The sequence below is a fragment of the Mandrillus leucophaeus genome, unplaced genomic scaffold (assembly GCF_000951045.1).
Source record: "Mandrillus leucophaeus isolate KB7577 unplaced genomic scaffold, Mleu.le_1.0 Scaffold3, whole genome shotgun sequence".
Classification (NCBI taxonomy): Eukaryota; Metazoa; Chordata; class Mammalia; order Primates; family Cercopithecidae; genus Mandrillus; species Mandrillus leucophaeus.
Window position 1 is genome coordinate 11,149,105 of NW_012103142.1, and position 15,976 is coordinate 11,165,080.

Consider the following 15,976-nt stretch of genomic DNA (forward strand, 5'->3'; position numbering starts at 1 on the left):
CACCATCACATCACCACCACCACCATTACCACCATCACCACATCACCATCACCCTCATTACCATCACATCACCACCACCATCCTTACCACCATCATGTCATCACCACCATCACCAGATCACTGTCACCAGCATTACCACATCTGTCACATAATCCTCATCAGCACCACTACCCTCATGACCACATCACTACTACCAGTGGCCCTGGCCCCATCCTCTCATCTCTACTTCAATCACCCCGTCACCATCACTTCCATCACCAGGATCCCCACCCTCCCTTACTATTATACCATCCATCCATCACCGTACTTACCACTGCAATTGATTTTGTCATTGCCACCATCAACAGTGTAGGAAATGATTACATGGGTTGCAGCAATGGTTAATGGTCACTGAAGCCCCAGTTAAGATGGGTAGGTCATTTGAGGTCACTTAATGGGGAGGGGGCAAAATAGTAAAAGGCCTAAAGTGTAAGAATTCCCTATTGCAAGCAATCTCAAATTGGTTATTCCAAGAATGTATTTTTTCCTGAACCCTCCAATATTTCTAGTAATAATTCCAATTAAGGAGTTATTTTTTCTTTTTCTTTTCTCTTTTTTGAGTCAAAGTCTTATTCTTATACTGTACTCAGGCTGGAGTACAGTGGTGCAATCTCAGCTCACTGCAACCTCCACCTCCTGGGTTCAAGCGATTCTCCTACCTCAGCCTCCTGAGTAGCTGGGATTACAGGCATGAGCCACTATGCCTGGTTAATTTTTGTATTTTCAGTAGATTCGGGGTTTCACCATGTTGGCCAGGCTGGTCTCGAACTCCCGACCTCCAGTGATCCACCCGCCTTGGCCTCGCAAAATGCTGGGATTACAGGCATGAGCCACCATGCCTGGCCAGGAGTTGTTATTTTTCCATTGCACAAGGCTCCTCTCCATCCAGTTGGGTATAAATGAAGGTCTCTACCTTGGCCTCTGAGCTCAGGTTAGAATTCCCATGTTGGAGGGGTTGGAGGATGGTTAAAATACAATCAAAATCAGCTCTTAACTGGTGATTCGGAGTTGATCTATCTATCCTCTGGTTAGACTCAGCATTTCATACCTGCCTGTCCAGCTCCATCATCAGCCATCATGGTCACTGTCACCATCATTCTTCAATGACATTAGAGACGAGAGCTTCCATATGGGGTAGGGCCAGGGAATAAGATGGAGCCAGAAGTAAAATTAATGCCAGATTACTCTCTGTGGAAAGAGGCTGCAGATTTTTTTATTTTTTATTTTTTGAGACAGAATTCCGCTCCTGTTGCCCAGGCTGGACTGCAGTCACACGATCTCGGCTCACTACAACCTTCCGTCTCCCGGGTTCAAGTGATTCTCCTGCCTCAGCCTCCTGAGTAGCTGAGATTACAGGCGCTTCCCCTAAGTCCAGCTAATTTTTTGTATTTTTGGTAGAGACGGGGTTTTGCCATGTTGACCAGGCTGATCTCAAACTCCTGACCTCAAGTGACCCACCCGCCTTGGCCTCCCAAAGTGCTGGAATTACAGGCATGAGCCACTGTGTCTGGCCGGGGCTGCAGATTTAGATTTGAGTTTCCTAGGAGCCAATGTCAAGAGGGAGAGGTAACCACTGTATGATTATCAGCTATTTCTGATATTAAAGCAGGAAAGAAATTCCCATTGTGAAAACTAAGGGGTCACAGCCAATGGCTGAGGTTGGCCTCGTTAGCTGTCCTCTCTGGCTGTGGAAAAACTTCAGAATATTACCCTGTGGAGCCACTGGATGGGACATGGAGATGGGGTGACCACAAAACTTACCTCTCAGGAGCTGCAAAGTGTTATGGTGCTGTATACCTTTTATATTAATAATATGATTACATAGTACTAAATGAGGGAGGAGCCAACAGTGTGAGGTCACATGTGAGTGAGGATGAGAGGGGTGGAGGTATCTCCCCTTGAGCTGGTCTTCAGGGAGGCCTGGGCATTCACTTGGTGAATGAGGAGGAGGCCACATTGTCCAAGGAACCACACTAAGGCGTGACATGCCAATGAGGTGGTGTGTGCAGAGAACTAGAGGGAAGGGGGCATGTTGGAGAGGGGTCAGGGGTGGACTGGGGGAGAGAATCTGGTCCTAGGGAAGTCATAAGGGCCAAGCGAAGGAGCTGGACTTTCCCCCTCAGGCGGTAGAATCTGGTGAAAGGTTTTAAACAGGAATATGACCCTCTTAGATCTGTGTTTAAATGTTCACTGTGGCCAGTGTGTGGAGAATGGGTTGAAAGGGGTGACACTGGAGACAGGGAGGGTTAGCTTATTTTAACCCTCCTGTAAGCTCCCTAAGGGTAGGGACTGTGTCTGAGGCATCTATGTACCCTTCAGAATGGCGAGGATACACTAGAGACTCAAACGTCTCTTCTTATTGTCACCCCGTCACTGTCACCACCATTAGCTGCCTCTTGCTTCACTCCATGGCTGTCAGCACCCCCATTAACACATGCCATGCCATCGATTTAGCTCCTTTCCCAGAGCTTTCTCAGGGAGCCCAGCCTGGAGCAGACTGGGACATCACCAGCTCAGCAGCTTGGGTCAAAAGTGAGATTCCTGGTCTGGAGTCAGGGGACCCGCTCTTTTCTTCAGCTCTGCTGCTGAGTCATTGTGTGACCCCAGCAGGTCCCCACCCTGTCTTTAGTTTTCTGACCTGTTCAAAGTAGGAGCTGGATTAAACTAGTGGGTCTGCCAGCCAAGTGTTTGGAGAATCAGATGAGAATAAACCGGACATTGCTGGTCTCTGCTGTACTTTTTCTGCAGGGACCATGACTGAGAATTGAGTGGGAAGGTCAGATTGAACATTGAGTCTTAGGTATTGCATATGCCTATGACAAGACCTTGGTAACGCCCCCTCCCCCATTCCCTACCCCTCCAAAAGGTAATCTTAGGCATTGCAGGTACCTATGGCAAGACCTTGGCAATGCACCCCCTGCCATTCCCTATCCCTCCAAAAGGTAATTTAGGAAGCTGCTGGAAATAGGGGAATGGGACAGGCAGTTGGAACCATATGTATGGGGAGAGTCCCTGAGTGAAGTGGGAATGGGACGAGCGTGGGACCCTCAGAGAGGTCAAGTTGCCCAGTGTGATCACAGGTGTGTCTCAGGCCAAGGCATCAGCTCCCAGCGGGGGAGAGGGATGCGAGGAGGCCTCATGGCTCAGCAGAAGGAAACCTGGTTAGGATCCAGCTTTCAGCTCTGAATCCTGGGCTGTCGGCCAGGCCATGGCTGTAGCTGCAAATAGGCAAGGCTGATCTAAGGTCTCATAGGACAAAGGGCACCCTGGGAGAGCTAGCCCCAGGCCCCAGGGGCCTCCTCTTCTTAGGGATCCTGGGAGCTCTGCTGACCAAGGGGGTAGGGGCTCACCTCCTATGCTGTCACCCAGTTACCTCATCATGGTAGCCTTGGTCCTTGAACACTAATGGGTAAGCCCCAGAGCCACGAGCCAGTGACCTCTGAATGGATGGCTTCCCCTTCCCCCAGGCGCCAGGCAAGACAGGTAGGGGTCCCTGGAGATCTGGTGGCTGGGGAGGGCCCAGTCCTGGGCCAGCCCCTGAGGGCTGGATTCTGGCTGCAGGCTCTCCACTCAGTCCATCCACTCCCGCCTCCAGAGTCCAAGGGTCTATGTGGTGGGCAGTTTGAGCTGGCTGGATACTAGAGGGAGACTGCACCTGAAACGGTTGGTGGGTGAGCAGCATGAGTTTTGAGGAGCTGCTGGAGCAGGTGGGCGGCTTTGGGCCCTTCCAACTGCGGAATGTGGCACTGCTGGCCCTGCCCCGAGTGCTGCTACCACTGCATTTCCTCCTGCCCATCTTCCTGGATGCTGTGCCTGCCCACCGATGTGCCCTGCCGGGTGCCCCTGCCAACTTCAGCCATCAGGATGCGTGGCTGGAGGCCTACATTCCCCGGGAGCCCGATGGCACGCTTAGCTCCTGCCTCCGCTTTGCCTACCCCCAGGCTCTCCCCAACACCACGCTGGGGGAAGAAAGGCAGAGCCGTGGGGAGCTGGAGGATGAACCTGCCACAGTGCCCTGCTCTCAGGGCTGGGAGTACGACCACTCAGAGTTCTCCTCTACCACTGCAACTGAGGTACTTAAGCCCAGAAGTTGAGAGACATGTGAGAGGGATAGCCCTGCCATTGCCCTGGGTGGTTACTGTATAGGCATTAGATGTATTACTTTACCTTGTAAAGTCTCAGTTTACCAACCTGTAGATGGGAGCTATGAATATAAGGCACTTTTAGTTCATGGCTTGTAGTAACAGGCTCCTACACAAGAACTGTTATCATCATCATTAATTGGGAGGTGATTAAGGCAGGGAAGGGCTAAAGTGGCTTCACAGAGTTGGGACAAACAGCTGAGAAGGCGATTTCTGCAGCAAGAGGTGGAGAAACAATAGAGGCCTTCTTTTCTCCCTTCCTCTTTTCCAGTCCCAGGTCGGTATTTACATAATCCATCTGGAGGTGGAATGTCGGTGGAGGCAGAGTCTCCCTGGGAGGCAGCAGGTCAAGGCCTTCCTTGGGAAGAAGTGAGGCTGCAGGACTGGGGAGGGACAAACTTTCCTATTCCCCAAACTGGCATGAATCGCTGGGAGGTTTATTATCTGGCACAGAGGTACCAGAATGGCAGAGCTTGCCTCAGAAGGCTCCAGGGTCTGGAGAGGAGGAGCTGGTGCCTGCTGGAGAGGGCTGATGTTCACAGCAGGTCCCTTTCTGCCTGTCCTTGCAGTGGGATCTGGTGTGTGAGCAGAAAGGCCTGAACAGAGCTGCATCCACTTTCTTCTTCGCCGGTGTGCTGGTGGGGGCTGTGGCCTTTGGATATCTGTCTGACAGGTGGGGTGAGGCACTGGGCCAATAAGAAACTGGCTGGGGGAACTTTCTCCCACTAGCTGGGGTATGAGCCTAGTCTACTATATCTTAGAACCTCCTTCCACAGGGAACTGATCCTGCATGACCCCTTTGCAGGTTTGGGCGGAGGCGTCTGCTGCTGGTGGCCTACGTGAGTACCCTGGTGCTGGGCCTGGCATCTGCAGCCTCCGTCAGCTATGTAATGTTCGCCATCACCCGCACCCTCACTGGCTCAGCCCTGGCTGGTTTTACCATCATCGTGATGCCACTGGGTGAGGCAGGCAAGAAACAGGCAGGACCTAGAGGGCTGGAAGAAGGCAGTTGTCAGAGTGAGACTGAGCCCATCTGGTCCTCACTAACCATCTTCCTGTCTCCTGCCCTGGGCCAGAGCTGGAGTGGCTGGATGTGGAGCACCGCACTGTGGCCGGAGTCCTGAGCAGCACCTTCTGGACAGGGGGCGTGATGCTGCTGGCACTGGTTGGGTACCTGATACGGGACTGGCGATGGCTTCTGCTAGCTGTCACCCTGCCTTGTGCCCCAGGCATCCTCAGCCTCTGGTGAGGACTGCAGGCAGCTGAGGAGCGGGAGATACAGGAAGTCAAAGATGAGATTAATCAGAGCCTGAGATTTGAAGATAGAGAGATTGAGAGATGAAGGGAAAGAGAAACAGAGTAAGTGACCAAGAGACAGAAAGAGACAGAGAAAAGGAGACAGAGAGACAGAGATCAACAGAAAGAAGATGGCAAGGAACAGTGAGAAGCAGAGAACAAGATAGATACAGAGAGACAAAGAGCCAAACATAAATTGAGGCTGGCATCTTGCAGAGTTGGGGATAGGGGCAGGGCCAACATGGGGGTGGGGAACTCAGGCAGGAGAGTGGGAGGACAGGTAGCGTGGGTACTACATTGCCTCCCAAAGATGACTTGACCTTGGGTGACCCTTCTGGATATGTCTACATGTCTGTCCCTCCTTCATCCTATTCCCTCCTGCCACCCATGGGAGAAGTGAGTGGCTGGTGCTGGGAGCTGGTTTTGAGGGTAAGGCCAATTCAGTTGAGTAAGGGACTCCCAGGCTATGGAGGACCTGGGCCTGGGCAAGGAAGTGTGGGAAGAGGTGTTTTATTGTCTTTATTTTTTTTTTTTTTGAGATAAGGTCTTGCTGTGTCGCTGGAGCACAGTGGCACAATCACAGCTCACTGAAGTCGCAACCTCCCAGGCTCAAGTGATTCTCCTGCATTAGCCTGAGTAGCTGGGACTACAGGCGTGTGCCACCACATCCGGCTAATATTTATTTTTTGATATTTTGTAGAGACAGAGTCTTGCCATGATGCCCAGGCTGATCTTGAACTCCTGGGCTCAAACCCACCCTCCTGCCTTGACCTCCAAAAGTGTTGGGATTACAGGCATGGGCCATTGCACCCAGCCCAGAGGTGGCTTTTAAATTGGGCATTGAAAGATGAATAAAAGCTCATCAAGTGTGGAGGGCTTGGGGAGGGGCTGATGTTCCAGGCTGAGAAGACTGCATGAGCAAGACCCTGGAAGTTGAGAGCCTGTAGTATGTCCAGGAACATGTGGCTTAGGGTCATGACTTTCTGGCTGAAGGGCCTCCTGCCTATTCCTAGGTGGGTGCCTGAGTCTGCACGCTGGCTTCTAACTCAGGGCCGTGTGAAAGAGGCCCACAGGTACCTGCTCCACTGTGCCAGGCTCAATGGGCGGCCAGTGTGTGAGGACAGCCTCAGCCAGGAGGTGAGGGTGAATGTGTTTGTGAGCATGCATGTATGTGTGTGTGGGGGGTGGGCTGTGTCAAGTGTTCCCTCCCACAGCCCACCATGTATGGCAGGAAAAGCCCCTGGGCCCCCATGGAGAGTTCCGAACTCTTTAGGATATCCTACTTGGCTCCGGTGGGCCACATCCATCATTTGAGACCTACTCTTCTCAGCTGCCATGTGCATCTCCACCCCTACCACTGCATATGGGAGGAATAGAGAGGGGTGGGGGGAGAGTACTGTATCCCATTGAGATCACATAGCCAACTCTGATATTACAACCTCACCTCCTTCCCTACCAGGCTGTGAGCAAAGTGGCTGCCGAGGAACGGGTGGTCCGAAGACCTTCATACCTAGACCTGTTCCGCACGCCACGGCTCCGACACATCTCACTGTGCTGCGTGGTGGTGTGGTGAGGAGGCTGGTGTGGGTGTGGTAGGAGGGAGGAGCAAACTCCAGGCTGGTGCTGAGTGTCAGAAAGGCTCTGAGGGACAAGTAGAGTGTCACGGTGGACGGCAGGAGGATAAGCCTCGGTGGGCAATCTGCCCGGGGAAGTCAGAAAATGAAGCAGGCAGCAGAGGCACATGGGTTCAAGTTCAGACTCCCACTTCCTTACTTGGAAAGGGATGGATCACTTAGCCACTCAGAGCCCCAGTGTCCCTTCTGTAAAACGGACTGTTGTCAGTTCCATGTCAGGGTTGCTGTGAAAATTAGGGTAAAGGCGCTTTGACCACTGGCGCCTGCTGCACACTCGGAGGGCGTTATGGATGTCAGGGAAGGTCCTGGTGGTGGGAGGGGGGTCACGGAGATGGAAGGAGATTGCCCTTGTAAAAGGCCAAGTCTTCCTAAGAAGAGAGGCCAAAGAGGGATGGGAAGGAGGGTCCCCCGAGTGGCACTGCAACTCCTTTCAGGTTCGGAGTGAACTTCTCCTATTACGGCCTGAGTCTGGATGTGTCAGGCTTGGGGCTGAATGTGTACCAGACGCAGCTGTTGTTTGGGGCCGTGGAATTGCCCTTCAAGTTGCTGGTCTACCTGTCGGTGCGCCACGCAGGACGCCGCCTCACGCAAGCCGGGACACTGCTGGGCACGGCCCTGGCGCTTGGCACTAGACTGCTAGTGTCCTCCGGTGAGCCCAGTCCCATAGGTTCTGCCCACCCCAGAAGATGGGCCAGGAACCCTGCCCACTCCCCGGAGACCTACCTCCTGGCCAAGAATCCACTCCTCCCCACAGCTCCCCACTCTTACCCAGTGAGCTCAGACTCTCTGCCACTTAAGTTCAGCCCACTCTGGAGACTCTGCACCCTATCCAGAACACCCCTGGCTCTCCTCCAAGGCCCTCTCACTATCTGAACCCGCTTCCCTCCAGACATGAAGTCCTGGAGCACCGTCCTGGCAGTGATGGGGAAAGGTTTTTCTGAAGCTGCCTTCACCACTGTCTACCTGTTCACTTCAGAGTTGTACCCTACGGTGCTCAGGTAAGGAAACCTGCAACCAACCTGGGGTATGGGGCTTGTTAGTCACGTGTCTTAACCAACACTTCTACATACACACGCCACAGCCTGGTCTCTCTCAGTCCTTTTTTTTTTTTTCCGGTAGAGATGGGGTCTTGTTGTATTACCCAGACCGGTCTCAAACTCCTGGCCTCAAGCGATCCTCCCGCCTCAGCCTCCAAAAGTGCTGGTATTACAGGCACTATTACAGGCACGAGCCACTGCACCCAGCCTCTCACTCATTCTTCACGCTACACCCAGAATACAGAACTAATCAGGGCCTTCTGTGTTTGCCCTAGTCTTGGAGAAGGCAGGGCATCTTATCTTCTGTACTATGTGACCCTAAGCCACATCAGACATCCTTTCTGGGCCTCCTTAAGAAAACAGCCCCAAGGCCGGGCACTGTGGCTCAGGCCTGTAATCCCAGCATTTTGGAAGGCCAAGGCGGGCGGATCACTGAAGGTCAGGAGTTCGAGACCAGCCTGACCAACATGGTGAAACCCCATCCCTGCTAAAAATACAAAATTAGCTGGGTGTGGTGGCACATGCCTGTAATCCTAGCTATTTGGGAGGCTGAGGCAGGAGAATCGCTTGAACCTGGGAGATGGAGGTTGCAGTGAGCCGAGATCATGCCATTGCACTCTAGCCTGGGTGAGAAACTCTGTCTCAAATAAACACATAAATTAAAAAAAATTAAAATAAATAATAATAATAAAAAAAAGAAAACAGCCCCAAGAAACCCCATTCTGCCCACCCCCATCCCATTCACCCCTGGAAGGCAGAGATGCCCTTGAGGACTGTCCCAAGGGCAACCCCTTGAAAGGCCCAGGGGGGTCTTTCAGCTAGCTATTGGGAGGTAGGAAAAGGAAACTTCTAAGCATCTGGTCATGGCAGGGCCTGTACAAACTACTGACCTTCTTCTTTCCACATCACTCTTTCCTTATCCCAAGTCTGGTGGCTTGTCTTCTCTTTCAGTGGTACCTGGTTGGTCCTCTGTCAGAATGGGGGCCCTGTCCTCTGGTGGGTGCTGGCTTGGGGTTTCCTGGCCTGAAGGTGGGTGGGAAAACCAACTGAAAGAAGTCCTAGTTTTCTTAGCTATATGGGGAGAAGGGAGTATCAGGGCCTGCCAACCCTGGAGAGAAGCTCTGTGGGGCATGACCCCAGGTAGGTGTGAACACTGTCTGCCTCCCTCATCCTCTTTCTCTGAACAGACAGACAGGGATGGGGCTGACTGCACTGGTGGGCCGGCTGGGGGGCTCTTTGGCCCCACTGGCGGCCTTGCTGGATGGAGTGTGGCTGTCACTGCCCAAGCTTGTTTATGGGGGGATCGCCCTGCTGGCTGCCGGCACCGCCCTCCTGCTGCCAGAGACGAGGCAGGCACAGCTGCCAGAGACCATCCAGGACGTGGAGAGAAAGAGGTGTGTGCACAGGACTGTGTCTGTGTACGTGTGAGCACATTCTTATGGATGCAGGTGCTCAGATACCTAACACTTTAGGATTCAGACAGGAAAATATATGCACATATGTACTTGGTGCATGTATGTGAGTGTGCACAGGTGAGTGTTTCAGGGTGCATGATTGGGGGGTATGTAAACTGCAAGCATAAATGTGTACATGAGTCCATATGTGTGTATGAACACAAATACATAAGGCTGTTCAGGAAGATGTGTATGTGTGCACACTCAAGTATGCCTACACATCAGGGGTGTGCACAAGCATGTGTGTGAGTCACTTGTATAGGGATTTGTATATCAGAAACTAGGGAGAGCCCTGGGACAGCCCTGATGGGGCAGGCTGGGGTGGTAGGCTTGGGGATTAAATCCCACCATTGCTCACGACTCCTTCCTCCCTAGTGCCCCAACCAGTCTTCAGGAGGAAGAGATGCCCATGAAGCAGGTCCAGAACTAAGTGGGAGTGGAGGCAGGCCCTCCACAGAAGCTCTGCAGCAGGGGCTGGGAGAGCTGAAGGGCAGGCCCTGCAACTCAGGCTGGGAGTATCGAACCCTCTGCCTAGGGCTGGAGTTGCCGCCAGTACCCTCTCCCTGTGCTCATCCAACCTTGATTATTTGGCTTCTAGGAACAGTTGACTTCCCAGAATGCAGTGGCTGCTGGGCACCCCTCTCATGGCTGGGGAGGATTCTGTAAATAAAGGTGCCCCTTGGGTTGGGGCAGTGGTGAAGAGCTGTGGGAAGAGCCCTGGATAGGAAGCCACCGAGTCTGCCCTGGGCTCTGATCACACCTTCACCATTAACTTGCCGTGTGACCTTGGGCATGTGGCTTTCCCTCTCTGGGCCTCAGTCTGTTCATTTCCCAAATGGATAATGAAGCCTCTTGGCAGGTTCTACCATAGGATCTGTTGCCATGCTCAAATGAGTTACTGAATAAGGTGCTTTTGCTTCTTCTAGAGATGGTGCTAAAGAAAGGACTAGCATATGAGACTTCTGGTACCAATGGGGCTAGTGGGCATGCTGTCCACTGTGTGGTGCTAGGACTGCCAATGCCAGGCCCAAGGGACAAAAAGAACATAGCTTTTTGTTCTCATGGCTGGCCCTGCTACCTCCGAGGCACCCTGCAGGGCAATGCATGTCATCCCAACCCCTACACTCCCCATCCTCCAACCCACTGGTCTCATGCCCAAAGAAGAGTTGAAGGCATGGGAGCCAACATTTTATTGGAGAAGCCAGAGAGGCAGAAATTCAATAAACACAAATTTTATGAGTATCTTGAAGCTCTAGAATGTGCTGGGGAAGGGGCATTGTGATGGCCAGGAGGAGGATACCCTTCAAAATGTGCTGTTCACTAACCAGATAGAAATGGGAAAGGGAAAAATTGGCAGAGAAAGTCTAGACTCTCTGGCCTACCATGGAACCTAGGCCCAGGTCCCTACGATCCCACCATCCCCAACCCCCATGGGACTGGAGATTTTTGTAGCTCCCATTGGATCATGAGGGGCATGATGGGAGGCCTGAGTTAGGGTGACCTTTTCTGTGAGCGTCTCATTGGAATTTTATCTTCACTGGGTCATAGATGTAGCAGCCCACATCGCCAATGTTCACACCTGAGAGAGAGAGCCCTATCACCAAAGGCCTTGGGTCTGTAGTGCAGGGTTCAGGGCTGGAGGGAACTGGGGTAGGGGGCAGGGTATGCTTAACCACAGGGGAAGCTGTCCACACATCCCCACAGACCATGTACATGCCATAGTTTAGGCCCAGTGTCTGGGATGGGGCTGCCCACCTTTGGGGCCAAACAGGTAGCCGTAGCAGGGGACGTGGCAGTAGGGGACTCCGTCATGCTGAGACACAGAGAGAAAGAGAGCTGTCTCAGCCTGGTTCTCTTCCCATTTCCAGCCTCCTCCCAACATAACCACTCATTCCTGCCCTGCTCACCTCGGCATGACTCCCAGCAGTCAGGGTCTTGCGGCAACGCTGGCACCTCAGACAGGGTCGGTGCCAATTTCTGCCTAATGACATCACCTTCTCAGCTGGTGGTGGAGAGAAGTGGTAGTGCTTCCATTCTAGGGGTAGAGTAGGGAGACCCACCTGCCTTGGATCACCTCCCTGCCCCTTGCTGCCCACCCAGTATCCCCCTCCCCAAGCTTTCCACTGTCACTTACCAAAATAGACAGGCTCCCCACAACCAGGGCACAGCGACGTCTCTCCAGTGAATGTCTTCATATGGGGAGGGCCTTTAAGGGGAAGAGGCCCTGGGTAGGTCTGAGGTGGAGATGCCCACCAGCACCTGCCTGCATATGGCACTGTCCTCTTCCAAAAGCCATGCTCATTCCAGAGTGCTCGACCCAGGCACCCAAGAGTCTGTCTTCTATAGGCCTGGAACTGAGCCCCCTTTGACTCCACCTCCTGCCCCATCCCTATGTGTATTAGGGACTACCTGCTTCCTTGTCATCCTCCCAGGGGCTCAGGTACACACCATCCCAACCCTGCTAGCAACTCAATCCTCAGGAAACTTGAGCTGATACAGGAGCTGGCCAGGGCATGGGTGTCAGGTGTTGGGGAGCATAGCGTCACTGCCTACTTCAGGGAATGGAGGGAAGGAAGCAGGGACCAGAGGAGAAAAGTTGGAGAATGTGAGAGGCTGGCCTTATCCCAATGACTCCTCTCCTGTAGGTTATTCCTTCCACGGCCCTGGCCTGGGATAGACCTAAGTTCCTGGCCAGCTTTGCCTCTGACTAGCTTTGTGAATGGACAAGGTCATTTGCCCTGTCTGGATCTCACTTTCCTCACCCGTAAAATGCGAGGATGCAAGGAGAGGGGATAATGCTATCTGCCCAATTAACTATTTTTTGTTTGTTTGTTTGTTTTTTGTTTTTTGTTTTTTTTTTGAGATGGAGTCTTACTCTGTTGCCTAGGCTGGAGTGCAATGGCGTGACCTCGACTCACTGCAACCTCCGCCTCCTGGGTTCAAATGATTCTCCTGCCTCAGCCTCCCCGTAGCTGGGATTACAGGCACCAGCCACCATGCCCAGCTAATTTTTGTATTTTTAGTAGAGACAGGATTTCACCATGCTGGCCAGGCTGGTCTCAAACCCCTGACCTCATGATCCGCCTGCCTTGGCCTCCCAACAATTTACATCTTAACTCAGCAGCTGACATGAGGGAATAGAAAGAAAGAAAGAAAGAAAGAGAAAAAAAAAAGCGGGAGGTAGATAGAGAAGACTTTGCTAAGAACGAAGTTGTGAGAATGTGAAGCAGAGGGCTGGGTAGGAGACTGCCACCTGGCCCACCCTCCGCTCCAGCTTGGGGAAGGGTCAGGAGGAGGACTAGGAGGAGCTGAGCGCAGTCTTACTTACTTTTCTTGCCTTGGGGGAGGCCAGTCCTTGGCCTGGGACGGCTAAAGCTGCTGGGGCTGAGAGGAGTGGTGCTGCCAGGGCTGGGAGTGGGGGCGTTGTACAAGTAGGAGCCCACACCACCAATGTTCACCCCTGAAGAGAGAATAGGGGAAGTCAGGCTTGAGCCCCCAGCTCCCAGCCACCAGGAGGGTTCTGCTGACCCCTGGCCCCTTTCAGGCTGGTACTTACCCCTGGGTCCAAAGAGAGCCCCATAGCATGGCTTGTGGCAGTATGGCCTCCCGTTGTGCTGGGCACAAGCAGAGGGAAGTGGGTTACTCAGGGCCAGCGGGAGCCATGCCCCACAGGCCTTTCCTCCAGACAGGCTACCAGGTGTGTCTGTCCACTGGCTAAGTCTGGTGGGCCTGGGAGGGGTGGGGGATGGGCTGGCATGACAATATTTCCACTATAGTCAAGGGAGGAAGAGAAAGAGCAGCTCAGGAGGTGATGCTGCTTCCCACCCATCCTGACTCCCAAAGCCATGGGATCCACAGTTACAACCCAGGTTCCCAAAATCCTGGCTGGTGTGGGGTCCACCAGGTGTGTAGCCTTGGGGTTGGCTACTGAGGTTCTCTTTGGCAGGTCTCCAGGGCTGAAGTTGGGGGTTGGTGCCTGGCGGGTGGGAGGCAGTGATGTAAACAGGACAGTACTCCCTGGCCAGGCCTTACCTCTGCATGCCCGCCAGGAGACAGGACGCTGTGACAGCGCTCACATTTCAGGCAGAAGCGGTGCCAGTTCTTGCCCAGGGAGCTCACCTTCTCAGCTATGGAGGACAAAGTGGAACCGAGCTGCGAGGAGCCTGTCCAAGTTTGGGGCCCCTCCTTTCCCCCTTCAGCCCTCTAGGGAATTAGGTTGGCCTGCCCTGCTTCCTGGAGAGGAGTGTCTCCAGGAGGCCAGCTCCATCCCGCTCCAGTTTCATACTCCCCACAGAGCTCTCGGTGGAAGGGAGAAGACCCGAGTGGGTGCGGGTGGTGCGTAGACTACCAGCCGCTGCAAGTGAAAAAGGGTTTCTGGGACCATAGTGTGGCCAGCCCTCGCGTCCTCTGGGACGCGGCTCCCATTCGCCCCATCTTCGCCCCCTCTGCAGCCCGGGCCTCACCGAAGAAAACGGGTTGCTGGCAACGCGGACAGGTCCAGCTCATAGCTCCGCTCCAGGCAACGCACACGGCACACAGTAGGTACGCCGCCGCGACTCATTCCGCCCCCTCCGCTGGCTCCACCCACGGCTCAGCTTTGAGCCTCCCTGGGCTGAATCCACTGTTCCTCAGCGCACATTGGCTACCAAAAATTTAGAACCACTCTACCTGGGAGACATACGGCTATTTCGCTGTTACTTCAAAGAGCATTAAAGCCTCGCTCAGACCCACGGGGAGGAGAGAGGATCTTGAAGCCGAGTGGACTCCAGACTGGGAAGGCAAATATGCAACGAAGACACCTGGACAGGGAGCACTACTAGTTTCTGGAGCGGTAAGGACAGGAAAAATGTTCACAGTACAGACACCATTAAAACACTACTCTCGCCAAAGCGAGGGAGGAGGTATTCTTTGAAATGTTTTAATTCCACCTTGGCAATATAGCAAGTGGTTGAAAGCAACAAAATCTGGAGCCCATCTCTGGTACCCTACTCTTTGGCTTCAGGTAAATTACTTACCCTCCCTCTCTGCCTCCATTTTCTCATCTGTGCAGTAAGTATGGTAACAGTCTGTACCTCATAGGATTGTTATGAGAATTAAACAGGTTAATACATGTAGAGTGCCCAAACAGCGCCTGGCATATAAATGCTATAACAGCTATAGCTATCACTATGATGGATCCCTTAATGAACTCAAGACTCAGTTTGGAAGCTTCAAAACATGGTCTGTATACAGTCGTTTGCTCCTAAAGCTGTAAGGCGGCTGGGCATAGTGGCTGACACCTGTAATCCCAGCACTTTGGGAGGCCGAGGTGGGAGGATCACCTGAGGTCAGGAGTCCAAGACCAGCCTGGCCAACATGGCGAAACCGCGTCTCTACTAAAAATACAAAAATTAGCCGGGCATGGTAGCACATGCCTGTAATCTCAGCTACTCGAGAGGCTGAGGCAGGAGAATCGCATGAACCAGGAGGTGTGGAGGTTGTAGTGAGCAAGATCGCACCACTGTACTCCAGCCTGGGGGGACAAGAGCGAGACTCCATCTCAAAATAAATAAATAAATAAATAAATAATGAACACCAACTACACATTTCTAATCTGGTTTGCTTTAAAATTTTTAAATATGTCTTTTTAATGAATGTGTTTATTTCAGGAAGGGTGTCTGTTGCCCAGGCTGGAATGCAGTGGTGCATCATAGCTCATTGCAGCCTCCAACTCACCGGCTCAAGCAATCCTCTCACTTTAGCCTCTGGAGTAGCTGGGACTACAGACTCATGCCACCACACTTGGCTAATTTTTGTATTTTTTTTGTAGAGATGGGGTTTTGCCATGTTGCCCAGGCTGGTCTCGAATTTCTGGGTTCAAGCGATCCACCTGCCTGGGCCTCCCTAAGTGCTGGGATTACAGGTATGAGCCACCATGCCCAGATAAATATTTGTTAAAAGTAGTTCAATAGTGCTTCAAAGAATATTTCAAGAAGTTTAAATCCACAGAATGAAAGAAAATATTTGCAGATCTGATAAGGATCTAGTAACTAGATTATATAAATAACTTATAATGCAATAACAAAAAGACAACCCAATTAAAAGTGAGCAAAATATTTGAATAGATGTTTTTCTAGAGAAATACAAATGGCCAATAAGCACATGAAGAGATGCTGAACATCAGTAGTCATTAGGGAAATGCAAATCAGGACCACAATAAGATACTTTTTTACACCTACTAGGATGGCTATAATTAAAAAGACAAATGTTGGCAAGAATGTGGCAAAATTGGATCCCTCATACATTGTTGGTGGCAACATAAAATGTTGTGGCCAAATTGGAAAATAGTCTGGCAGTTCGACAAAAAGTTAAACATAGAGTTACCATATGACCCA

General features: G+C 52.3%; 2 protein-coding genes across 4 annotated transcripts; one reads left to right on the top strand and one right to left on the bottom strand.

The window, feature by feature from the left end:
• The first annotated feature begins 3,619 nt into the window (after positions 1-3,619).
• On the top strand, positions 3,620-10,844 carry SLC22A7 (solute carrier family 22 (organic anion transporter), member 7). Of its 3 annotated transcripts, XM_011986772.1 has the most exons (11): positions 3,620-4,112; positions 4,453-4,458; positions 4,751-4,854; positions 4,987-5,141; positions 5,258-5,426; positions 6,491-6,614; positions 6,937-7,046; positions 7,546-7,760; positions 8,001-8,109; positions 9,336-9,542; positions 9,978-10,844. In XM_011986772.1, exons 1-11 carry the CDS (start codon positions 3,720-3,722, stop codon positions 10,030-10,032), a joined length of 1,647 nt encoding a protein of 548 aa, XP_011842162.1. In that variant the 5' UTR covers positions 3,620-3,719; the 3' UTR covers positions 10,033-10,844. The 3 variants fall into 3 exon arrangements, with proteins under 3 accessions (XP_011842162.1, XP_011842163.1, XP_011842164.1); XM_011986773.1 differs by lacking the exon at positions 4,453-4,458 and having other exon boundaries at positions 3,621-4,112; XM_011986774.1 differs by lacking the exons at positions 4,453-4,458; positions 9,336-9,542; positions 9,978-10,844 and having other exon boundaries at positions 3,622-4,112; positions 4,987-5,150; positions 8,001-8,220.
• Positions 10,784-14,108, bottom strand: CRIP3 (cysteine-rich protein 3). Its single transcript, XM_011986771.1, has 8 exons — positions 14,066-14,108; positions 13,635-13,729; positions 13,159-13,216; positions 12,931-13,062; positions 11,737-11,808; positions 11,510-11,604; positions 11,358-11,415; positions 10,784-11,181 (listed from the first exon to the last, which is right to left on the bottom strand). Exons 1-8 carry the CDS (start codon positions 14,106-14,108, stop codon positions 11,120-11,122), a joined length of 615 nt encoding a protein of 204 aa, XP_011842161.1. The 3' UTR covers positions 10,784-11,119.
• Positions 14,109-15,976: the final 1,868 nt, after the last annotated feature.